The 25,072-nt window shown below is 50.3% G+C and overlaps 2 protein-coding genes across 10 annotated transcripts in view; both read left to right on the forward strand.

Annotated features, from left to right (window-relative positions):
- The first annotated feature begins 340 nt into the window (after positions 1-340).
- Positions 341-19,138, forward strand: LOC137357533 (nucleotidyltransferase MB21D2-like). 7 transcript variants are annotated; one of them, XR_010971183.1, is made up of 4 exons: positions 2,465-2,646; positions 3,697-4,242; positions 11,644-14,270; positions 17,094-19,138. XR_010971183.1 is itself a non-coding variant. In XM_068023929.1 (4 exons), the coding sequence occupies exons 2-3, from the start codon at positions 4,026-4,028 to the stop codon at positions 12,918-12,920; spliced, it is 1,494 nt and encodes a 497-aa protein (XP_067880030.1). In that variant the 5' UTR covers positions 2,465-2,646; positions 3,697-4,025; the 3' UTR covers positions 12,921-12,962; positions 17,094-19,138. The 7 variants fall into 7 exon arrangements, 6 of the variants coding, with proteins under 6 accessions (XP_067880024.1, XP_067880025.1, XP_067880027.1 ...); XM_068023929.1 differs by having other exon boundaries at positions 11,644-12,962; XM_068023923.1 differs by lacking the exons at positions 2,465-2,646; positions 17,094-19,138 and adding an exon at positions 341-404 and having other exon boundaries at positions 11,644-15,402.
- A 4,953-nt stretch (positions 19,139-24,091) lies between these two features.
- The window catches only part of LOC137357334 (polyamine-transporting ATPase 13A3-like), a 69,716-nt gene continuing 68,735 nt past the window's right edge, over positions 24,092-25,072 (forward strand). For all 3 annotated transcript variants that reach the window (XM_068023586.1, XM_068023589.1, XM_068023588.1), the window contains exon 1: positions 24,092-24,351. The gene's annotated coding sequence lies outside the window, so the exon portion shown is untranslated. The remainder of the gene's footprint in view (positions 24,352-25,072) is intronic.

Below are 25,072 nucleotides of genomic sequence, written 5' to 3' on the forward strand. Positions count from 1 at the left end.
TGATCCCTCAGAAAATGAGTCAGTTTGCTCATTTCCACAACGGAATCGCCCGCGCATGTTATCTGATCTATTGTCACAGTTTCGATTACTCCTACATAATAAATTATATGTTCTCATCTGAGGTGCAAAGAATAGGACTACATGTCCCAGAAGGCAGGGCGCATGCGCAGTGTCGATGGGCGACGGGAGTGTGGGGCCTGGCGCATGCTCTGTTCCAACCGTTGGCGGCAGGGAGTAAATACGCACGCGCACCTTTCGGGTCGTGCCGGCAAACCGACATCCTGGCGCATGCGCACCGCCCGTAGGGGAGGTGTGTCCTTGGCGATCGGGTCCTGTGGAATTTAAACCCTCGGGCATGGGACAGGGAGGAGGTGGTATCCGTTCCTGGAGACACTGGCACTGAGGTTGGAGCGGCCTCAGGGGAGGAGAAAAGGGGTGGGCGAAAATAGAAAGGGTGTATAATGTAAGAGCAGATGGGAGGTGAAAGAAGGCTGAGGATGGAAGCAGGTGTATGTGTTTTAACGAGGGTGTTGAGGGAATCTGGGCCTCTCCTTTCCCTTGGCTGGCGTATATTTCTCCTCCTTAGCCTTGTTCAAGGCGTTGACAACTTGCCAAGGTGACTTGGTTGAGTGGCTGATCTCCCAGGTGCTCAGATGAGGACAGGCAATTCGACTGTAGGAGGCATCGCAGCCGAACATTATTTTCCCCACTCTCCCCCACCCCACCCCCCCACCCCCCCCATTCCCTTCCACCACCTCACACGCCAACCTGGGATGCTCGATAGTGTTTGGAAGTCCTCTCCTTGCCACCTCCTCTTCCCACCTCCCCCCCCCCCCCCCCCCCACCGCCCACCTACCCCTTCCCCCACCGCCTCACTGAGATCATCTAACTCGGTATAGTTTGGAGATTGCCCACCGAGCAACTTTCCTGGGCTGTTTCAGCCTAACTGTTTACCTAACTGAATGATAGTGTCAGCCATGGTTCTGTGGGTAGGTCTCATTGCCTCTGAGTCACAAGGTTGTGGGTTCAAACCCCATTCCAGGGACTCATCTAGGCTGATATGCCCGCCGTCAGTACAGAAGAAATGCTGTACTGTTGGAGTTGCTGTAGTTTTAATGTGACATTTCTCAGGTAGACATAAAAGAACCCATGGCACTATTCTGAAGAAGAGCGGGCGGGGGGGTTGGTGTGGTTCTTCCTGGTATCCTGGCCAATATCACAACAAACAGATTATCATCTGGTCATTACCATGTTGCTGTTTGTGAGAGCTTGCTGTGTGCAAATTGGCTGTTGCGTTTGCTATATTACAGCAGCGGCCACTTCAAAAGTACTTCACTGGCTGTAAAGTGCTTTGGGATGTTCTGAGTTTGTGAAAGGTGCTATATAAATATACAAGTCTGTTTCTTTTCTTTCAAAACGTTTTGCTGAGTCAATCGGGGTCTAGTGTTATTGACGGAAAGTTGTTGGATGAGCTTTTAAATTGCTGTGATATGCTTGTACTAACACCTGTTGCAATACATCCACGTGATGTAGCTGTTCTTTTGCATTTTATGTGTCGTTTCTCTAATTCCAGGGACCTAAGTTTGAGATTTTCTCCTTCTGGGCTCACTATCTGTGATTTATGGTTTGGAAGAAAATCATGATCTGTCTAGCACTGATTCACTTATTTCACAATGCGTTGAGAGATTAATCTGCGGCACGAATTGTGATAGCGTATGTTTGGTGAGAAACTGGTGACTTTGAACCCGTGGCTGCAAAAAAAAGCTTTTCACTGCTATTGCCTCTGAGTGAGAAGGTTGTGGGTTTAAGTGGCAATCTGGAGATTTAAGCAGGTAATTTAGGCTGACACATCAGTGTAGTACTGAGGAAGTCCTGTCGGAGTTGATGTATTTCTGATGAGGGATTAATCAGACGTGGTTTTCCTCACCCCCATGTCTAAGTCTGTTGTAGACTAATTTGCTTACCATCAATTCCATTCTGATGGTCTATCACACGACTACCAGGACAGTCCTTTTGTTCCTAACCCCAGCCTAAATCTCTGCCTTGATTAATAAAGCCTGCGAGTTATTTGAAGTTGTTTCTTGTGCTAAAAATAGTTGAACTAACAGACAACTTTCAGCCTCTTTGAAGTGGGAGGAATGGACTTGTATTCATTCTTGCAGTGGTTCCTGTTTGGCTGCTTGAATGCATTTAGTTTCTCTGTTTTTCCAATCAGAGGAGAATGTCAATTGGTCGAAATTATACTTCTCCTCCAGGCTGAAAAATATATCCGGGAGGGAGCAGGAAAAAGGAAGACAAAAAATAAAACCTGTGAAAACTACAGTTTTTGCTCAAAATCCTTTTGGTGTGTCGAGCTTGCTCTGGGTCTAAGGGTGGGGGTACCAGCTGTGACGCAGAGGTGGATTAATGATTTCTATGTGCTTCTCACACACACACACCCTTTCAGTCAGTAACAGGAAGTCAGGGAAAAACTGTGGATGAATCAGTCAGTCGACCTGTGCTTTTATTGTTACCACCTCCCACCTCTGGCAAGGCCAGCATTTATTACCCACCCCTTGCTGCTAGTTCCTTAGCAACACTGTTCACGACCTGGAAGCAGATTATTCGTCTGACTTTCTTGTTGCATGAAGTCCAAAGGAAGAAAAGGTAGGGGATAAACTGTGGAGGGAACTGAAACGCCCGACTGCTTTCTGTAAAGCCTGGGAGGTAGGACAGGCTGCATGCGAGAGAGAGAGAGAGAGCTCTTTAATCTGTTTTGAGTTTACTTGCAAATGTTTGAGCACTTCTTTTCCTGCTTAATCCCTTAAGCCAAGGAAAACTGGCCCTTCGGGCAGTGCAACTGCTCCAAGGAGGCTGCAATGGAATGGAATCGGTGGAGTGAAAGAACTTGTGTTTATGTCGGTCAGGATGTCCCAAAGCACTTTCCAACCAGCAAAGTACTTTTGAGGTGTAGTTGCTGCTGTAATGTTGGGAAATGCGGGCAGCCACATTCGCCCACAGCGAGCTCCCACAAATCTTTAATGAGATAATGACCAAGTAAACTATTTCAGTGCTGTTGGTTGAGGGATAAATATTGACCAGGACACTGGGGAGAACTGCCGTGCTCTCCTTCGAATAGTGTTGGGGGGTGTGGGGGGGGGGGGTGATATATCTATTAGGCTCACCCAAGAGGCCGGGCTGGATCTCGATTTGCTGTTTTAACTGATAAATGACACCTTTGGCACTGCAGCTCTCCTTCAGTATTGCACGGAAATGTCAGCTGAGATTGTGTGCTCGGGTCCTGCTCCAGATTGGTATTGAGGCACACCCCCCGCCCCCTCCCCCTACTTGAAGGTGCATTTGTGTGGACATCTGGTGAGAATTGGATTGTTTTTTTTTTCAATCTCTCTTTTCCCCCCCCCCCCCCCCCCCCCCCCCCCCCAACCCCTTCTCACTCAAACAGCCTGCCAGTACTTGCCCTCAAGGCTCACTCATGTATAAAGGTCACTTAAGCATAGGCACTGAAGACAGTTGGTGTTTGTACCTCTTCAGGGAAACAATGGTATTGGGAGTGGAGTGGACAAAGGCAGCAACCTGTTACCCAGTCACATTCCAGATTGCCCCTGCGGTCTTGCGGATTATCTCTACCGGGACTCCTGTAACCGGGACGATTGGAGCTCAAGTTGCTAACTTTTATTTTCCGTTTTGCTCTCACAGACCTCGCGATGATGAGCTTCGATTCCCCATTCTTGTGTCACCCAGGGCGCCAGAAAAGAAGCTCCTTCACTCGTCTGTAATTGTAGCAGCCGTCTCGCAGAATCACAGGAATTAAAATTAGCGACCGAATTTTGCCTCAAAACTGGGTGACGCTTCCCACGACCCCGTTCTGGATTCCTGAGATGGTCGCAGGACTTTGAGATCTGATTCCTCAATTCCCTGCCCCCCCCGCCCCCATCTCCCGGCTTGGAAGGCTGCAGTGAAATCGCCTTCCTGGGTGTGATTTTTTTTTTTCCCCCACTGCTCTTTGAACCTGTCAGTTTCTAGACATGGCGGCCTTGGCGTCGTTATCTGGCAAGGACGCTGTGTCGAGCTCCAAGCCGGCCTTTGCCAAACCGCTGAACGACTTGGATTTCCACTCGGGAGCTCGCATCGAAGAGGTCACCAAACTGATCCAGGAGTTCGGCAAGCACGAGCTGAGGGACTTCAATGACCAGCGAGCGTTGGAGGTGCATACGGCCAAGGACTTTATTTTCTCCATGCTCGGTGAGTGAACACAATACAAAGAAAGACTGGCATTTGTGTAGCGCCTTTCACAACCTCTGGGCGCCCCAATGCGCTTCACAGCCAATGAATTCATTTGAAGCGCGGTCACCGTTGCATTGGAGGAAATGGCAATTCGCGCACAGCAAGCTCCCACAAGCAGCAATGTAATAATGACCAGATCCTCTGTTTTTTAGCATTGTCGGTTGAGGGATGAATATTGGCCCTGGACACCGGGATAATTCCCCCTGCTGCTCTTCAAAATAGTGCCATGGGATTCATTATATCCACCTTCAAGCAGATGAGGCCCTCAGTTTAACGTCTCCTCCGACGCTTCCCTCCCCTGGTACTGCACTGGGAGTGTCAGCCAAGATTTTTGTGCTCGGGTCTCTGAAGAGGGACTCGAACCCACAACCTTCTGACTCGCAGGAGAAAGTGCAACCAGCTGAGCCACAGGTGACGTGATGTTGGCATACCTGTGGGAATGAAGCCGGGGTGTGTAGAGCAGTGTTGTGGTGACAACACCAGGGTCCCCCTTGCAGTTGTACATAGAAATGACAACAGGGCAATTCAGCCCAACCAGTCCGCATTGGTATATATCCTCCACGCAAGCAGTAATCCTAATCCCATAACCCTTTCCTCACGGCACCAACCACCCCACACCACCGCCCCCCCCCCCCCCCCCCCACCTCCCAATCCCCACTTTCCTTCAACCTCTTACCAAACATAACAGGAGGAGGCCATTCAGCCCCTCGAGCCTGTTCTGTCATTCAGGCTGATCTGTAACACAATTCCATCTGCCTGCCTTGGTTCTGTAACCCTTCTTACCTTTGTCTAACAAAAAAACCATCACTCTTTCTTTAGAAATTTTCAATTGACCTCCTCCCCCATCCCCACCAGCCTCAACAGTGTCTTGGGGGAGAGTGTTCCAGAAGAAGTGCTTTCTGACATCACCCTTGAATGGCCTCGCTCTAATTTTAAGGAGGCCTCGTCTGAAATGGTCACTTTGTGCTTCAGTCACTGAATCCGATGCTGCATTCCAACTAAGATTTTCCAGCTCTGTATCCTAAATGTTATCTTTTACATTTGATCTACATTGCCTATGTTGTAGATTCCCCTCAACCACTGAGAAAGAACTTTTTAAAAAAATTCATTCATGGGATGTGGGCATCGCTGGCCAGGCCACCATTTATTGCCCATCCCTAATTGCCCTTGAGAAGGTGGTGGTGAGCTGCCTTCTTGAACCGCTGCAGTACACCCACAGTGCTGTTGGGAAGGGAGTTCCAGGATTTTTACCCAGCAACAGTGAAGGAACGGTGATATAGTTCCAAGTCAGGATGGTATGTGGCTTGGAGGGGAACTTGCATGAGGTGGTGTTCCCATGCGTCTGCTGCCCTTGTCCTTCTAGTTGGTAGAGGTCGTGGGTTTGGAAGGTGCTGTCGAAGGAGCCTTGTTGCGTTGCTGCAGTGCATCTTGTAGATGGTACACACTGCTGCCACTGTGCATCGGTGGTGGAGGGAGTGAATGTTGAAGGTGGTGGATGGGGTGCTGATCAAACGCCCTGGATGTTGTCGAGCCTCTTGAGTGTTGTTGGAGCTGCACTCATCCAGGCAAGTAGAGAGTATTCCATCACACTCCTGACTTGTGCCTTGTAGATGGTGGACAGGCTTTGGGGAGTCAGGAGGTGAGTTACTCACCGCAGGATTCCCAGCCTCTGACCTGCTCTTGTAGCCACGGTATTTATATGGCTGGTCCAGTTCAGTTTCTGGTCAACGGTAACCCCCACTATGTTGATGGTGGGGGATTCAGCAATGGTAATGCCATTGAATGTCAAGGGGTGATGGTTAGATTCTCTCTTATTGGAGATGGTCATTGTCTTTTCGTCATTTCTATCCATTCTGTCCCATCTCTTGTTGAACTCAGTAGATCTGGGAAAGCTGCCAGGTTGTTGGAAAGGCCCAGCTGGTTTGTTAACTTCATGAAGGGGAATGGAATCTGCCATCCTACCCGATCTGGCCTACACATGACTCCAGTTCCATCTCAAGCGAGTACTTCTTAAATGTCCTCTGAAGCCCACTAACCCGCTCGCGGGTAGTTTCCGAAACTGAATGAGGGCTGCCAGCTTCTCGTGGCAACTGGTCAGTTTTGCCAGCAATGCCCATATCCTGAGAGAGACCTTCTTTTAAAAAGAGTTAATATTCTTCACTTCAGCATGGAGCCAGCAATAGTCTTGCTTTGGCATCCGCTGCACCGTATTTGTGGGCAATAGAGGTAGATTATGGGAGAGATGGTGGTGTAGTGGTAATGCTACTGGACTAGTACTCTAGAGGCACAGGCTAATGCCCCGAAGTCATGGGTTCGAATCCCAACATGGCAACTGTTGGAATTTAAATTCATTTTAATTAATAAAAATCTGGAATTGAAAGCTAGTCTCAGTAATGGTGCCATGAAACTATCATCGATTGTCATTAAAACCCATCTGGTTCACTAATGTCCTTAAGGGAAGGCAATCTGCCATCCTGACCTGATCTGACCTGACCTGGTCTGGCCTACATGTGATTCCAGACCCACAGTAAAGTGGTTTGACTCTTAACTGCCCTCCGAAATGGCCATTCAGTTCAAGGGTAATTACGGATGGGCAACAAATGCTGGGGCCTTGCCAGTGACACCCACATCCCATGAAAGAGTAAAGAAAAAATGTTTCCAGTTGTAGGGGAGACCAAAACTAGGGGTCAGGATTATAAGATAGTCACTAAATAGGGAATTGAGGAGAAACCTCTTTTCCTCAGGGAGCGGTGAGAATGTGGAACTCGCTCCCGCAGGGAGTGGTTGAGGTGAATAGTGTCGATACATTTAAGGGGAAGCTGGATGAACACATGAGGGAGGAAGGATATGCTGTGTCTCAGTCGGTAGCTCTCTCATCTGAAGCAGAAGGCTGTGGGTTCAAATCCTACTCCAGAGATTTGAGTGTAAGATCTAGGCTGGCATCTCGGCAAGGTACTGAGGGAATGCAGCGCTCGGAGGGCGCAGTCTTTCGGATGAGACCTTAAGCTGAGGCCCTGTCTGTGCCGTCAGGAGGATGTGGAAGAAGAGTAGGGGAGTGCTCCCCAATGTTCTGAGCAATTATTTATCCCTCAATCAGAATCAGTTTAAAAAAAAACCTATCACATTGCTGTTTGTGGGAGCTTGCTGTGTGCAAATTGGCTGCTGCCTCATGTGTACTGGTAAATTACACCAGTGACAATACTTCAGAAAGTATTTCATTGGCTGTAAAGCGCTGACCTGAAGTCCTGAAAGGCACTATATAAATGCAATTCCTTTTATGCTGATCGGGTGAGAGATGCAGTAGGGATGGGAGGAGGCTCATCTGGAGTGTAAACACCAGTCGGGCCAAATGGCCTGTTCCTGTGCTGTACACTGGTGTAAGAATCTCGGTGGAGCGCACGTACTCGTAAGGTTGCCACCCAAAGGCAGCGGAGACTTTTTTATTGGAGGAATTTTGCTGTCGAGAACCTCGACGGCGTCGGGTGAGATTCTGGGTAGGATTTGAGCCCGAGACCCTGTTCATTTAGAATTAAGATCGCCTTTCAACGCAGAGGCAGGAATGTTTGCCGTTGTTTACTTTCACCGCTCAAAGTAAAGATACATGTCTTGGAGTGGGCGGTCACATTCTTGGGGTTGAGCAGTCTAAGGGAATTTCACTGTTTCTGTAGCTATATTTTTTAAAAAAAAATTCCCTTTCGTAAGCAGATTGTGGCCGAACCCCAGGGACCGTCACCGAATTACCTTTGCTTAACAGTGCACTGTTTCCAGCACATACTGGTGATTCCAGTGTGCCCCCATATTCTCCACCAAGTGCTCAAACTGGACAGGGACGTTACAAAACCAAAAGTTTACATAGCTTCCCTGGTAATTTAATATATTTAGGGGTTGTCCCTAAGAACTCGGCATGGATCAGGAATCGATGAACCCTCTTGGTGTGCGACTGGAGTTACGTAGAGGCCGCGCTGGGTGAGAACGGCAGTTTTCCTTCCGTAAAGAGACATTAGTGAACCAGTTGGGTTTCGCAACAATTCCGACATCTGCGTGCGCATGTTTACTGGAGGTAAATTTCCACGAGGGGTTACGTACGGAACAGATGGGAAGAGGCCCGCTGGTCCATGTAGCTTGTCCCATCAAGACGCAGGCCCCCACCCTGCCCAGGGCCAGATAAGTTCCTGAGACGGGTGAAATTCCTCTCCATCCTCCTTACGCGATCAAAGCTAGTCCCAGGAGATCACATGGAGCCGAATTTTACAAATTCGGGGTTCCTACCTTTTGTGCAGGGTGATTTCCCCCACCCCAGCCAGAAACAGTTGCAGCTCTTGCTTTCAGGAATTCAGAAAATCAGCGTTCACGGCACGGGTCACTATTCTCTGGGAAAAGAACTGCCTATCATCTAATCTAGCTCTGCCCTTGCGTAAAAGGTGGGCGTGACCTCCCTGGTCCTCCCAGTTGAAATAATTAGTTGGCAAACACACAATCTAGTACTTTCATTATTGTAACAACTTCATTTAAGTCACCCCGAAGACTAAGGCTTTTCTAAAGAATATAACTTGCATTTATACAGTGCCTTTAACATACTAAAAAGACCCAAGGCCCTTCACAGGAGCTAATCAGACTAAATTTGACTGAGCCACATAAGGCGATATTAGGACTAAAAGCTTGGTCAAAGAGGTCGAGGTTGAGGAGCAACGTAAAGGAGGAGAGAGAGGCGGCGAGGTTTAGGGAGAGAATTCCAGAGCTTGGGGCCCCCAGGCAGCTACAGGCACGGCCGCCAATACAGAGCAAGCTTTTTGAGCCTATTTGGGCAGCTAAGTCTTTTTAAATGGGGAAATTAATGTTGGTGGCTCTACTCTCCTCCCTTTCCAACGTCTTGACATCCCCCCCCCCACCCCCCGTCCCCAATATCTCGCCCGCCCCCCCAACCTCTGTAAATTCACAGCCCTCACTCCTTTGCCACCTTCATGGTGGTGGGAGGAGCAGCAGAAAGTGATTAGAGCGTAAATCGCTAAATCCACCCAAATTGTGGACTGGAGCAGCAGTTCAACCCATCGAGTGTGCGTGTGTTTATTCTCCTCACCAACCTAATCCCACTCCTCCTCCTGACTGCCCTGTCGCCATTTTCATGTTTTATTTTTAAACGTAACAAAAGAAATCCCAGTTCCTAATGGTTTGCGTTCTGAATAACGGCCTTTACAAGGTTGGAAAAGCATTCCGAGATGTTTAGCGGAGAGGCGAGGAAAGCCAGATTCCCAGCCAAATGGGTAGGGATTAGGAGGGGCAACTAAAAAGCTTGATCGAAAGGGTGGGGATTAAGGACGGATTTGAGACCTTGTATTTCTGTCGCACTTTACACGATGTCCCAAAGCTTTTCACAGCCAATGAAGTGCTACTTGAAGAGTTAGTTGTCCCTGTTGTAATGTAGGAACAAAATGAGAGGGGTGCAGAGAGACGGAAGGGTTTAGGGAGTGAATGTTGAAGATGGTGGATGGGGTGCTGATCAAGCGGGCTGCTTTGTCCTGGATGGTGTCGAGCTTCTTGAGTGTTGTTGGAGCTGCACCCATCCAGGCAAGTGGAGAGTATTCCATCACACTCCTGACTTGTGCCTTGTAGATGGTGGACAGGCTTTGGGGAGTCAGGAGGTGAGTTACTCACCGCAGAATTCCCTGCCTCTCACCTGCTCTTGTATTCATGTGGCGACTGCAGTTCAGTTTCTGGTCAATGTTGATAGAACATAGAACATAGAACAGTACAGCACAGTACAGGCCCTTCGGCCCACGATGTTGTGCCGAACCTTTAACCTACTCTAAGATCTAAGTAACTACCTCCCCTTCATTCTACTATCATCCATGTACCTATCCAAGAGTCTCTTAAATGTCCCTAATGTATCTGCTTCTACTACCACCGCTGGCAGCGCATTCCACGCACCCACCACTCTCTGTGTAAAGAACCTACCTCTGACATCTCCCCGAAACCTTCCTCCAATCACCTTAAAATTATGCCCCCTGGTGATAGCCCTTTCCACCCTGGGAAAAAGTCTCTGTCTATGCCTCTCATCATCTTGTACCCCTCTATCAAGTCACCTCTCATCCTTCTTCGCTCCAATGAGAAAAGCCTTAGCTCCCTCAATCTTTCTTCGTAGGACATGCCCTCCAGTCCAGGCAGCATCCTGGTAAATCTCCTCTGCACCCTCTCTAAAGCTTCCACATCCTTCCTATAATGAGGCGACCAGAACTGAACACAATATTCCAAGTGTGGTCGAACCAGGGCCTTACAGAGCTGCAGCATAACCTCGCGGCTGTTAAACTCAATCCCCCTGTTAATGAAAGCCAACACACCATACGCCTTCTGAACAACCCTATCAACTTGGGTGGCAACTTTGAGCGATCTATGGACATGGACCCCAAGATAGTGGGGGATTCAGCGATGGTAATGCCATTGAACGTCAAGGGGAGATGGTTAGATTCTCTCTCGCTTTGCATCCGCCTGAGAGACGGGGCTGAACAGTTTAACGTCTCCTCTGAAAGGCGGCATTTCCAACAGCGCAGCACTCCCTCAGTACTACACCGGAGAATCAGTCTAGATTTCTGTGCTCAACTATCTGGGGTGGGACTTGAACCCACAACTTTCAGACTTGGGTGAGAGTGTTGCTACCAACTGAGCTATGGGTGACCCAGGGACTTGAGCACAAAAATCTGGACTAAATCTGGTCGGGCGGCACAGTGGCGCAGTGGTTAGCACCGCAGCCTCACAGCTCCAGGGACCCGGGTTCAATTCTGGGTACTGCCTGTGTGGAGTTTGCAAGTTCTCCCTGTGTCTGCGTGGGTTTCCTCCGGGTGCTCCGGTTTCCTCTCACAGCCAAAAGACTTGCAGGTTGATAGGTAAATTGGCCATTATAAATTGCCCCTAGTATAGGTAGGTGGTTGGGGAATATAGGGACAGGTGAGGATGTGGTAGGAATATGGGATTAGTGTAGGATTAGTATAAATGGGTGGTTGATGGTCGGCACAGACTCGGTGGGCCAAAGGGCCTGTTTCAGTGCTGTATCTCTAAATCTAAATCTAATGGGTCACTGGGGAGAGCTCTTCTTCCATTAATACAATGGGATCTTTTACATCCACCTGAGAGGACATTTCGGGCCTCAGTTTAGTGTGTCATCCGAACAAATGGAACCTCCCACTGCAGCACTGCAGTGTCGGAGCGTCAGCCTAGATTTTGTACTGTCGAGTGTTGGTATCAGTGTGCTAACCATTACTATTAGCAATAATGTCTCGTTTATAAAGTAGTGTGTGCTGACAGGGCACAGGGAGAACTGAAAGCAATACAACCTAAACCTGAACAAGTTCCTCTCTGCTTCCACAGGCCTGGTGCAGAAGTTGGACCACAAGTTACCCGTGTCAAATGAGTACCTGTTGCTCTCCGGGGGCGTCCGGGAAGGCGTGATCGACTTGAACCCTGACGAGCTGGGGGACTACGCCAGGGGCATGGACTACGACGTCGACTTCACGCTGCTGGTGCCGGCGCTGAAGCTCCACGACCGTAACCAGCCGGTCACGCTGGACATGCGCCACTCCGCCCCCTGCCACTCGTGGCTCAGCCTGCGTCTCTTCGACGAGAGGACCATGGAGAAGTGGAAGGACTGCTGCACGGAGACCGAGCCCAGAGACGGAGGGGACGGCAGCAGCGGCAGCTACTACTTCTCGCCCACCAAGGTGGCGGACTGGTTCTTCCGCTCCGTCTCCGCCGTGATCGAGGAAATCCGCCGCCACCCCCAGCGGGGCGTGCCCGGGGTATCGAAGGTGGAGAAGAACGGGACGGTGGTCTCGGTCATCCTGAACGTGGGCCGCAGCCGCATGCTGTACGACATAGTGCCCGTGGTGTCCTTCAAAGGCTGGCCGGCCGTGGCGCAGAACTGGCTGATGGAGAACCACTTCTGGGACGGGAAGATAACCGAGGAGGAGGTGATCAGTGGCTTCTATCTGGTGCCGGCCTGCTCCAGCACAGGCAACCGGGAGAACGAGTGGCGGCTGGCGTTCTCGCGGAGCGAGGTGCAGCTTAAGAAATGCATTTCCGTCTCCCTGATCCAGGCCTACCAGGCGTACAAGGCCGTGATCATCAAGCTGCTCTCCCGGCCCCGGGCCATTAGTCCCTACCACCTGAGGAGCTTAATGCTCTGGGCCTGTGACCGTCTGCCATCCAGCTTCCTCTGCCAGGAGGAGAACAAGGCCCACTTCCTCCTGGGCCTGCTCGACGACCTCGCCCACTGCCTGGTCAACAAGTCCTGCCCCAACTACTTCCTGCCCCAGTGCAACATGTTCGAGCACCTGTCCGACAGCGCTGTGCTCCTCCTGGCCTGCCGGCTGTCCTCGGTGCGCTCGGACCCAGCCGAGCACCTGCGCAGCGCTATCGAGCACGCCAAGGCGGCCAACAAGCTGGGCCAGGAGCTGCGGCAGGCTGCGATGGGCCTGGCCTCCCCGCAGTCTGATGGGGTGCTGGCCGGTGCCTCCCGGCAGTACGACAACCTGGCCCACAAGCTCCAGCAGCTCGTGACGGAGAACCAGGGCAAGTCCATCTCGGTCTTCCTCAACCCGGATGACGTCAGCAAACCTCACTTCAGGATCGATGACAAGTTTTTCTGAGGAATCACGGATCAGTTGCCGGATGGTACATTTGCCCAACAGGTGCAACCGTTTTACCCTTCTGCTGCCCACCCACCCTCCACATTGTGAGGTACTGGAGGTCATACCATTGCATTGTGGGATACTGGAATGGATGTTCAGTTCTGGTTCTGAACACTACAGGTTGGCCAGTACCTACCATTTGTTTTCTTCCTGATCTGGCCTATTTTAGGAGGGTGGGGTGGGGGGGGAGAAGTAGCATAACTTGGGTTAGTTACTGAGATTAACCAGCCGGTTAATAGCTATCTAATCTCTATGACTAACCTTTATCGAAACCCAAACCAGTCTTGCTGCCTTAGAATGCTGAAGTCACATTTGTACCCTCCAAAATTGGGTTTCCTGTGCTGTCACTAGCACTCGACTACAGTGGTGGGCACAGGGAGTTTTTGTGAGGCTGTACAATTCTCGATCCGCTCTGTCTCTCAACTCCCGAATGACGCTTTAGAGCTGTACAGATGCCAGGCTGAACTGCCAGTGGGTACAAGCACCAGTGTCACTGGTGAGCAGTAGTGATGGGTACAGCTTAATATCCCACTAAAAGCACATCAACACTATGTTAAGTTGTATCCTCATTATTTCTCTACCAAGGTGCAGAATAATGGTGGTGACAGCACTGAATGTGCCCTCGTTACTTTCATAGATTATGTCTTCTGCCAGATTAAACTGGGTCCTAAATGAATAGGGGCAATTAGCTGGGGTTCCTTTGACCTAATCAGAACAGTTCGCCAGGGTTTCATTTTTGATGAGGGATCCTTGTCGCAACTTAAGACTTTGTTTGGCGACCTAGTTTTATTCAGATTTTTATCGTTTATTCCTAAAGTGGTTTGTTTTCGACGGTAGCAAAACCAGGTCGGAAAACTGAAGCAGATCGGTTAAACGCCATACGTGGGCTCCCGTACATCCAGCTAGCCTGGCAGTTTTGTTAGTCTGAGCAGTTTCTACACCTGCTGGAAGTGAAATGAGGTTAACTGTTTTACATTTTGTGTGCGTGCCTCTGAGCCACACAGACCAGGCTCAGTCCCTGTGCTCTGCTGAGTCAGCTGGTGCAAGTTCTGCAATTGACCTCCGTGCCTATTGGGCTCGGGAGAGAGTAAACAGCTCAGATCCCTGCTGCAGGTCACTGGTGATTCCCCGCCCCTCCCCCTTGCTCCTGAGATCCTGGAATTGTTTAGGTTAGTTGAGGGCAGGATCTGAAGGCAATGCAGCACTGAAGGAGTGCTGCAGTGTCAGAGGCCCCATCCTGCAGTTGAGAAGCTGAAACCAGTTCCTGCTGTCCAGTCGGGTAAACATTAAGCTGCGGTGGAACGTCTGGTAAGGTTGGAATTGTGGAGGGCTGGGTTCGGGTGGGCTGCCATCATCCAAACTGATCTTGTAAACATTTATGGGGAAATCCTGGAATTTTAATTTTGCTTTTTTCGCACTGATTTTGTAGCAGCAGTCAAGTGTGAATGTGATTGCCTGTTGGTCGTGGTGCTATCTTGCTAGGAGATCCACTGGGAGACAGAAACTCAGCCAAAGCTTGGCGACTGAGGGCAGGCAGAGGAGCAAGCTCTGTGTAGTTTAGGACTGAGGGCAGGGATTGTTTTGGACAGTGGTGTTGGAGAATCTAGTCTCTGCTTTTCACGCTGCTGGGAAGTGGGTGATTTGCGAGGATGAGGACCAGGGGAGTCCTTTTTTTTAATGCCTGCTGTGAGGTCACAGCGCGGGGCAGGGTGTGTGTGTGTGGTGGTCTCCGCCCAGTTACAGAGATCATGTCAATGTGCTGGCATGGTCCTGCTCCTGATAAAACGGTGCGTCGAGCCTCAGTCATGACCGTGTTGGTGATTGTGCCTGGAGAGAAGTAGGTATCGGAATCTGGGATGTTTCAGTTCTGCTGAAGTTACTACATAAAGTGACCAAAGGTCATCTGTGATCAGGATCAAAATGTTTATGGTGCATTGTTAACTGGTTGCATGCTCAAACAGGTGAGGTTGGGCGTTTCTATGATCGCGCCCGAGGGACTGGTTTAAATAACCTGGCACAGGGAGTGGTTGCAGTTCACGACTGCAATCCTGAATGTCTGCAAGGTTGGGTCCCGGAAAGTATCCATTATAAAAAATCTACCTCAGTGGAAAGGGGTTCTCTGCTCTCTTGCTGGGCTGCATTTGTGCTGATGGGGATAGAGTGCCTTATCTCAGGGAGGGTAAACGAATTGTTGTCTTCTGCTTAAATCATGTCTCCTTGCAGAATAGCAACGAAACAGCCCCCCTGCTTCCGGGAACGGTGGTGGAACAGGTCGGGGGGGCTAGGAGGGAGTTATTAATCTTGACAGTTAATAAATTGAAAGGGGGCAGAGAGCCCATCGGCAGTGTTGGTGAATCAGCAATCAGGTTGTACCTGTGTTGCTGAAAGGACCTGGTCCTCACTGCTGGGCTCGTGCCAGTTTCTCACCGTTCAAATCCATCTGGGTTGGGGGTGGGGGGAGGGGGTGGTGGTGGGAAAAGAGTCACTGACACAGTGGCAGATCAGTCACTGGTGGGTCTTGATGGACAGCGGCACATAGTCAGGACATTGAACTTAACGTGTGTGAGCGGAGCTGGCATCCCCGATAAATTCCTCCGGGCAGGCCTGTGCTGAATATGTACTGAATACTAAGCTAGTCTTCCATCTCAATGTTCTCTCCCATTCACTCCCCTGGGTGGTGCTATTTTATACCTAGAATGGGGAGGGCAGGGCAGTGTTGGAGTAAGGCAGATGATGAAATTCTGACTACTTTGTAAAAGTCCATTTCTTGTCTGCCTCACAAATATTGCGACAGGTAGTGTGAAGGCTCCTTACTTGGCCTAATACCCCTGTGGTGGAGAATGGCAAGAATACTTTGATCATTTCAAGTGAATTGTGTTCGCTTCTAGATAGTTTGTCGAGCATGGCCTTGTAGCTTTATCTGATGGGGTGACCCACGGAATGCGTAGTTTTTTTTTTAAGATTCAGGACTACCTCGCACTGTAAAGCGCGTGACGATCGCCAGCTGGAGTCAGAGCAGCACGCTGATTCTCCTGCCACACTGACCCTGCCACGGATTCAGATGTGCCCCGTGCAGATGGCACTGCAATCTCTCTGGTGTCAAAGGCTGCCGCTAGTTAATGGAATCATTGTGCAAACACAGCCAAAGTGCAGATTTAGGAGCAAGCAGTGTCCCTGGAATCTTGGTGCAGCAGGAAGGATAAAACTGCTGAAAATGACGATCGCATCTGTAGGAATTCTGATATTCCGAGGGAATTTAAAAAAAAAAAAAGCAGAAGCCAATATCGAACCACATTGGTAGTCACTTGGGATTTGCTGGCTGACCGTAATGTACTGGAACCAAGACTGGGGATTTACCATATTGGATGGTTAAAGATGGGAAAACATCACTTCCTTACTGCCGAGTCCAATTAGAGCCAAGCTCAGTTATGTTACAGCCTTCCCACGTGTAATTTCGACTTTTTTTTCCGCTTTCTCTTTTTTTTTCATTTCCCTTTCTCACTCTCTTTCTCTTCCATCCCGCATCAATCCAGGAATCCCTCTCTTTAATTTCTGCCTGCTCTCCTTCCCCAGATGTGGTGTGGTTATCTATCATGTGCTGTAGGCCAGGAAAAAAAAATAATCGCAGGATATTCACTGTAAGAAAGAGAATTCGTAGAAATTTACAGCATGGAAGGAGGCCATTCAGCCCATTGTGTCTGTGGTGGCCGGCAAGGAGCCGTCCAGCTTAATCCCACTTTCCAGCTCTTGCTCCGTAGCCTTATCAGTTAAGGCACTTCAAGTGCATCTCTAAGTACTTTTTTAAATGTAATGAGAGTTTCTGCCTCTACCACAGTTTTAGGCAGTGAGTTCCAGATCCCCACCACCCCCTGGGTGAAAACATTTCCCCAAGAATCCCTTCTAAACCTCCTACCTCTTGCCCTAAATCTATGCCCCTGATTGTGGACTCATCAATCAAGGGGAATATCCACACTATCTTGATTAGCCTTAACTGTAACACACTACATGCCTGTGTGAATTTTTTTTCTTTAAAAGCTGGAGAGAGGGTGACTAGCGCAGGTCTCAAAATACGACGTTTTCTTTTGAAAACAGCTTCTGTATAACGGCTGTACTTTGTGTTTGAATTGGTAGTTTGTCCCGGAGCGGGTTATGCGTAGGCGCCTTGCGGAGCCAGCTCTGACTCCCCTGCTCCCGGTGAGCTGCTGCCTCCTCGATCGTGAGGTCAAAGTCTGAGACATCCTGCCGCTTACTTCAGCTGCTGCACGGTGAGGTTGCCTTGTGCGCCAATACTCTTTGGACCAGGGGACTTCATCGAGAGCAATTTGAGGCGGGTGGATTTGGAGCCCCACACACAGCATTGAAAGTAAACCGGCTGAAGTGCAATTTTTCCTTCACGACCTTGCACGTGGACAGATAATGCACCGCTATTTCAAAACTGTATCGAATGTAATTTATACCATTTGATTGTCAGGAATTCCATGTCGCCTAACTATGCTTGTATTTATACACATCAGGAATGTTGCCTATTGCCTTCAGAGCTAGACACACTCTGACACTAATCCCGCAGGCCTGTTTTGAAACAGAGGCCCAGTTGCACACTCATGCCTCAACTTTAGGGGTTGGAGGTCAGGGGCCAGCATTCGTTTCCTCCTTGCGCACGGCCAGCCGAAGATTCACATTTAAATGATCTAGTATTCTGTGGCGGGGGAAAAAGGGAACTCTAAACCTTTCCATAAAAACTTGGAGCTGAATGTATTTCTGCTGTGTGGGGATTCGCGGCTTGTGGTAACTTGGGAGCTGGCAGCAAGGTGCGATTTTATTTTTTGGTGGGGGGGGGGGGGGGGGGGGGTGCTTCGGCAGATCGGGGCCCACAAGCGGTAATCGCCAGGAAAAGAGAGCGACCGCCCAAATGTAGTCAACAGGTTAAAAAACATGAAAAGGTGCAACAAGCACCACCCCGAGCACTCTCCCTTCAAGTAGGTGCTGTTGGTGCACAACTCCTCCTGATTGAGGACGTGTACTTGTCTGCAGTTGCCGCCTGAGTTTTTGCTATCTTGTGATACAATGCTTGAAGATGGATTATTAACATGGAGGCAGAATTCTCCCCTTCCCCTCCTCTCCTGCGGACTCTAGTTGGTTAAATGAGCCCCTGGCTTTCCTGAGGCCACTCTTTATATGTTCCTCATCCAGCCTTTTAGGTTGAGCTGGATTGCGTCATGGATTACAGGATGAGAATCGGGAGAGTAAAGCCTGCTTGCCCTTTCACCCCTCATTCCCCAAGGCCGAGTGAATGTTCATGGCTCAGCCCCCCAGCATCCCAAGCCTCAAAAACGCAGGTCCTAATTGTGCTCCTGATAGTAATTTACTGATCAGGCCTCTTGTAGTTTGGAAAGTGCACTTTCACGCTGTTGCCTCAGCAGTGAATGAATCCTGAATTGGGAAGACCAAGCTCTGTTGGGTCTCCCTGACTTGAAAAGTGGATTTAACCATCGCATGCGGCTTCCTGGGACTTTGTATGTTCGCTTAATGAGCTAAACGACTCCTATTAACCCCCCCCCCCCCCTCACCTAGCCATGGGGCGAGGGTCATTGTGAGGGGTAGTGGCTCCGCATTTAAGGAATATCTCCAGGTCTGATGCCAGCATCCTGACGCGCCCACAAGTGATCGGAATTTCAGCATTGACTATCGCGCAGCCATTGGACGTGGAGTAACAACAAAAGTGGCTGCAATGTTGTTCAGAGTTGTTTAAATTTAAAAGCAAAACATGGCCCCATGCACTAAAATCAGATCCTGTAGGAAGCGAGGAAAATAAATCCTATTTTTTTTTTTTTTGTAAAAGTGTCCACAACCTAATAGACTGGTCTCCAAAGGGCAACCTTCCTTTGTGTGAGCAGCGAGAGCCAAGATAACTGTGCACTTTCTCACTCATCATGGACAACCATCCCACTTATATATAAAGGACAATGTACTCAGGGAAGGGGGAGCAGACGGCTGGCATTTATTTCCAAAAAAAAATGGCTGCTGATGAATGTCTGTATTAAATTAATAAATAATTGTGTACATTTTGAGCTTTTTTGTATATTTTGATCATGTACCAAAGTCTCCTTTGCTGCTGTTAATGCTTAGAGTGTGTGTTGTCCGTTTCATGCCAAATAAACATGCAGTAAACACTCAAATCGCCTTTTCCTGCATTTATTGTGTGTGTGTGTGTAACATAGGAACAGGTGTAACATAGGAACAGCCCCTCGAGCCTGTTCCGCCATTCAGTGAGATTATGGCTGACCTGTGACCGAACTCCATAAACCTGCCTTCGTCCCATGTCCCTTTGGGTAACAAAAATCTCTATCAATCTCTGATTCAAAATTAACAATTAGTCCAGTTTCAATTACCATTTGCGGAAGAGAGTTCCAAACTTCTACCACCCTTTGTGTGTAGAAGTGTTTTCCTAACTTCATTCCTGATAGATCATACTCTAATTTTCAGACTTTGCCCCCTAGTACTAGACTCCGCAACCAGCGGAAATAGTTTTCCCCCTCCAATCTGTTCCCCCTAATATCTCTCAAACTTTGATCAAATCACCCCATAACCTTTTAAATTCCAGGGAATATAAACCCTATTTTTGTGTAATATCCCCTCATAATTTGGGGAATTCAGCTATCATTCTGGTAAATCTATGCTACACTCCCTCCAAGGCCAATATATCCTTCCTAAGTTGTGGTGCCTAGACACTCTACACTGTGCGGTCTAACCAGAGTTTTGTATAGCTGTAGCAATTTTTATAATTCCCTTATGCTATTGGAACATCTAAAACACATAAGGCTGAATTACTTTTTAAATGGTTGCATTAGACATTTTGCATCAGCAAACCACTCCCCCCCCCCACCCCCAAGAAAGCAATGTTGACTAGGATCTTAATCTGAAGCCTATTTAATGGATGCTAAACAGCCTGTCAGAAAGCGGTATCTTTTGTCACTGCATCGCTTCTCTTGTCAACTGTGGCTCACGTCTCTGAGAAAGTTGTGGATTTAAGTCGCGTGCTAGGAACCCAAGCACGATACTCTAGGCTAACACTCCCAAGTACACTGCACTATCGGAGGTGCCGTCTTTCAGATGAGGTTGTTGAACTGAGGGCACCCCCCCCCCCCCCACCTGCTCTCGGCTAGACGTAAAAGATCCCACACCTATATTTTCGAAGAGCTGGAGAGTTCTTCCCAGTGTCCTAGCCAATGTGTATCCCTCATCCAACACCTAAAGCAGATTATCGAGTGCAGGCGGTATTCTCCGTTTCTACTGTTCTAAACGAGGTGAAATAGGTTGTCCCGGTCGAACTGGAGCCTTAAGGATCCTAAAAACAGCAATCACTTCCACAGATATTAGGGCAGGTCACCAAAAGCTTGGTCAACCAGGTAGGTAGAAAGGTTTCAGAGAATTCCAGAGCTTAGGGCCTAGGTAGCTGGTGGCACCTTATGACTGCAAAACAAAAGTACCGCCACTGAACAAAGCTAGCATTTAATCTAATTTCTAGTTTTGATTTCAATCTCAACGGCCTCTTGCTCCACAGTCCAGGGTCCTTCGTAGATTTTTTGACATGAACAGGGAAAAAAAAAAATCCCAATAGGAGTTCGATTCAGCCAACCTTTCACCTGCAGTTCAGTATGTAAAGTGTTTGACAGAATTTGCATATTCGATGCAAGCTCGTGCACAGTCGGTGGAGGTCACTGTTGAGCACGGTGTAATATACTGTTGGCAGTCAGCTCGTGATGCAAACGAGTGGGTTAAATATATGCAGAGGGACTCTGAATCATTAGCTGTCGATTGAGCTGCTAGATTTAAAGGGACAGTGTGCGTCTCATTAACATTAACTCAAAGGAGTGGCCATAGAATAGGATGGGGTAGAGCAGCAAAGGGATCTACAGGTCCACATTCACAGATCACTAAAAGTAATGCTGCAGGCTGAAAAGCAAACCAAGCAATCAGATTCATTTCTAGGGTGACGGAATTGAAAAGAAGAGATGTTATGTGAAACTTGTATTGAATCTTGCTTAGACTACAGTTGGGGCACTGTGCGCAGTTCTGTTCTCCATATCATATTTTAAAAAAAAAGACATTGAGCCACTGGGGAAGGTGCGAAACAGATTCACAAGGATGTTACCAGAACTGGGAGGATACGTTTATCATGAAAGGCTGAACAGGCTGGAGCTCATTTCTCTAGAAAAGAGAGGGCTGAGGGGGTGATCAGATAGAGAGCTTTAAAATGATGAAGGGAGTCTGATAGGGAAGATGTAGAGAAGATGTTGGGGGAGACCAGAAACTGGTGGCCATAAAGAGAAGATAGTCACTAATAAATCCAGTAGGGAATGCAGGAGAAGTTTCTTTACCCAGAGAGTGGTGAGAATGTGGAACTCGCTACCACAGGGCAAGTAGCGTGGATGCATTTAAGGGGAAGCTACTAAACACATGAGGGAGAAGGGAGTAGAATATGCTGGTAGGACTAGATGTGGAAGGGTGGGAGAAGGCTTGTGTGGAGCATAAACACTAGCACGGAGCAGTTGGGCGGAATGGCCTCTTTCTGTGCTGTAGACTTGATGTAATTCGATGAATTCTGGAAGTGACACAGAGTGGGATGTACTTAGTGCCTCAGCTTTGTGCTGAGGGCCCGTGCTCACTCGGTCCTAGTTTGAGACTTGCAAACTCATCTCAGGTATGTCCCACAGGTGAAGGACCAGAGTGCTTAACTCACTTTCACCTTTGAGTCAGAGAGTTGTAGGTTCCGGTTTCACTCCAGGACTGGGACACATAACCTAGGCTGAAAAACTGATCAGACGAGACATCCAACCGAGGCTCTGTCTGGCCGTTCAGGTGGACATAGTACAAACAATCCCCCTATCCTGGCTAACATTCAGCTGTCAACAAACCCCATCAGAAAAACAAACTAACTAGTTACTCGCTGTGCAGTCACTGTTGCACCGTGGGAAAAGCAGCAGCCAATTTGCGCACAGCGGCCTCCCACAAGATGGGGAGAACTCCCCTGCTCTTCTTTGAAAGAGTGTCATGAGATCTTTTACATCCACCGAAGAGGGCAGGCATGGTTTAACATCTTAGCTGAAAGACAGCACCTCTCTACTCCGCCATCTCTCTTTACGGCACTGGGAGCGTCAGCCGAGATTGGGACTTGAACCCACAACCTTCAAGAGTGCTACCCACTGAGCCATGATGTTCCTTGCATGATTGCCACTGGGTAAAAATCCTAGGAGTTCCTCTCTAACACCACTGTAGATGTTCCTACACCACACAGAGTGCGCAGGTGGCCCACCATCACCACCTTCTCAAGGGCAACTGGGGACGGATCAATAAACATCGGCCCTGCCAGTGATACTGAGAAGGCATTAAAAAAAACAGTTTTATGGATCCATTAGCTTAATGGCCTTCTTGCTCTGTCCTCATTGTGTCAGATGGTGGTTTGGCCCCTGTCCTCTGTGACAAGGGGTGAGGCTCGTCAGGGGAGACCAATAGCTTGTTCGAGGGAGCTGCGTGACTTGGCCTGGGAGGAGTGGGGTGTGTCCAAGAAGTGGCTGTGCTTGACCGTGAAGGGGCAGGGCTTGCCAGGGCACGGGGCTTGTTAGGCGAGTCACTTCTGTGGCGAGTGACTCACATCTTGGCTCCCCAAAGCCTCTCCACCATCTACAAGGCACAGGTCAGGAGTGTGATGGAATACTCTTCACTAGCCTGGGTGAGTGCGGCTCCAACAACATTCAAGAAGCTCGACACCATCCAGGACAAAGCAGCCCATTTGATCAGCACCCTATCCACCACCTTAAACATTCACTCCCTCCACCGCCGGTGCACAGTGGCAGCAGTGTGCACCATCTACAAGATGCACCGCAGCAACTTGCCCAGGCTCCTTCAACAGCACCTTCCAAACCTGTAACTTCTACCGCTTAGAAAGACAAAGGCAGCAGATGCATGGGAACACCACCGCCTGCAAGTTCCCCTCCAAATCACACACCATCTTGACTTGGAACTATATCGCCGTTCCTTCACTGCTGTTGGGTCAAAATCCTGGAACTCCCTTCCTAACAGCACTGTGAGTGTACCTACCCCACATGGACTGCAGCTGCAGCATGAAGGTCTGAAAGTGATGATGTAAGAGATCACATGTGAGAGAGACTTGAAGAGAGATGCAGCGCGGCTTTAGAGGAGTCACACAGACTGGTGTGGAGCTGTACACAGTTCTTCTTTGGCCTCCTTATCTCGAGAGACAATGGGTAAGCGTCTGGAGGTGGTCAATGGTTTGTGAAGCAGCGCCTGGAGTGGCTATAAAGGCCAATTCTAGAGTGACAGACTCTTCCACAGGTGCTGCAGAAAAATTTGATTGTCGGGCTGTTACACAGTTGGCTCTTCCCTTGCGCCTCTGTCTTTTTTCCTGCCAACTGCTAAGTCTCTTCGACTCGCCAGACTTTAGCCCCGCCTTTATGGCTGTCCGCCAGCTCTGGCGAACGCTGGCAACTGACTCCCAGGACTTGTGATCAATGTCACAGGATTTCATGTTGCGTTTGCAGACGTCTTTAAAGTAATAATGTAATAAAGGTTAATGTTCTAAGTACTCAAGTCTAAGGAATCTCACTAAGCTAAACTAGGTATATTGAGATGGTAGCACACCAACCAAACACACAACAGCAGCGGTTCGAGAAGATGCCTCACCACCACCTTCTCAACGGCAACTAAGGATGGGCAATAAATGCTGGCCTTGCCAGTGATGGCTGAGAGTGTGGTGGATGTAGTTCAATTGAAACATCCAAAAGGGCATTAGACTGCTATATGAAAAGGACGGAATGTGCAGAATTGCGGGGAGAAGGTGGGGGAGTGGCATTAGGTGAATTGCTCATTTGGAGAGCTGGTGCAGACACGACGGGCCGAATGGCCTCCTTCTGCACTGTATCAGTTCTGTGATGCCCATGTGTCACAATTGAACGGAAAAGGGGGCGGAGCTGGCCGAAGGCAGGAGAGGGGCGGGCCCTATTGAGGGGCGTGGCTGCCCGAGAGGGCGGGGCTTCCCGAGGGGCGGGTCGGAATGAGGGGAGGGGGGGCCTGTTGGGGGCGGGGCTTCCCGAGAGGGCGGGGCCGACTGCGGGGGTGGGGCTTGCCTGGCGTGGCTCTCTGTGTCGGCTGGCAGAGACGCTGCGCCTTTAAGAGATTCCAGCGCCGCCGCGACCAACGGACGGAGAGAGGGAGCGCGGAAAGAGGGAGCGAACACTGAGGAAAGCGAGGCCCGAGGCCCGAGGCCCTGCGAGCGAGTCACCGAGCCGGGGAGAGAGAGAGAGGGAGACTGAGAGGAGCCGCCGCCGTGTGTGGGGCCGCTCAATGCCATGTGATGTGGAGCTTTATCCGGGTGAGCGCGGCGACGCGGGGCCTGAACCGGGTCCCCGACCCTAGCCCGGTCCTCCCGATCCCCCCCCCCCCCCCGGTCCTCCCGATCCCCCCCCCCCCCGGTCCTCCCGATCCCCCCCCCCGGTCCTCCCGATCCCCCCCCCCCCGGTCCTCCCGATCCCCCCCCCCCCCGGTCCTCCCGATCCCCCCCCCCGGTCCTCCCGATCCCCCCCCCCCCGGTCCTCCCGATCCCCCCCCCCCCCGGTCCTCCCGATCCCCCCCCCGGTCCTCCCGATCCCCCCCCCCCCGGTCCTCCCGATCCCCCCCCCCCCCGGTCCTCCCGATCCCCCCCCCGGTCCTCCCGATCCCCCCCCCCCCGGTCCTCCCGATCCCCCCCCGGTCCTCCCGATTCCCCCCCGGTCCTCCCGATTCCCCCCCCCCCCCGGTCCTCCCGATCCCCCCCCTCCCCGGTCCTCCCGATCCCCCCCCCCCCCCGGTCCTCCCGATCCCCCCCCGGTCCTCCCGATCCCCCCCTCTCCCCGGTCCTCCCGATTCCCCCCCCCCGGTCCTCCCGATCCCCCCCCCGGTCCTCCCGATTCCCCCCCCCGGTCCTCCCGATCCCCCCCTCCCCGGTCCTCCCGATTCCCCCCCCCCCCGGTCCTCCCGATCCCCCCCCCCGGTCCTCCCGATCCCCCCCTCTCCCGGTCCTCCCGATCCCCCCCCCCCCGGTCCTCCCGATTCCC

Source organism: Heterodontus francisci, chromosome 48 (assembly GCF_036365525.1).
Source record: "Heterodontus francisci isolate sHetFra1 chromosome 48, sHetFra1.hap1, whole genome shotgun sequence".
NCBI lineage: Eukaryota > Metazoa > Chordata > Chondrichthyes > Heterodontiformes > Heterodontidae > Heterodontus > Heterodontus francisci.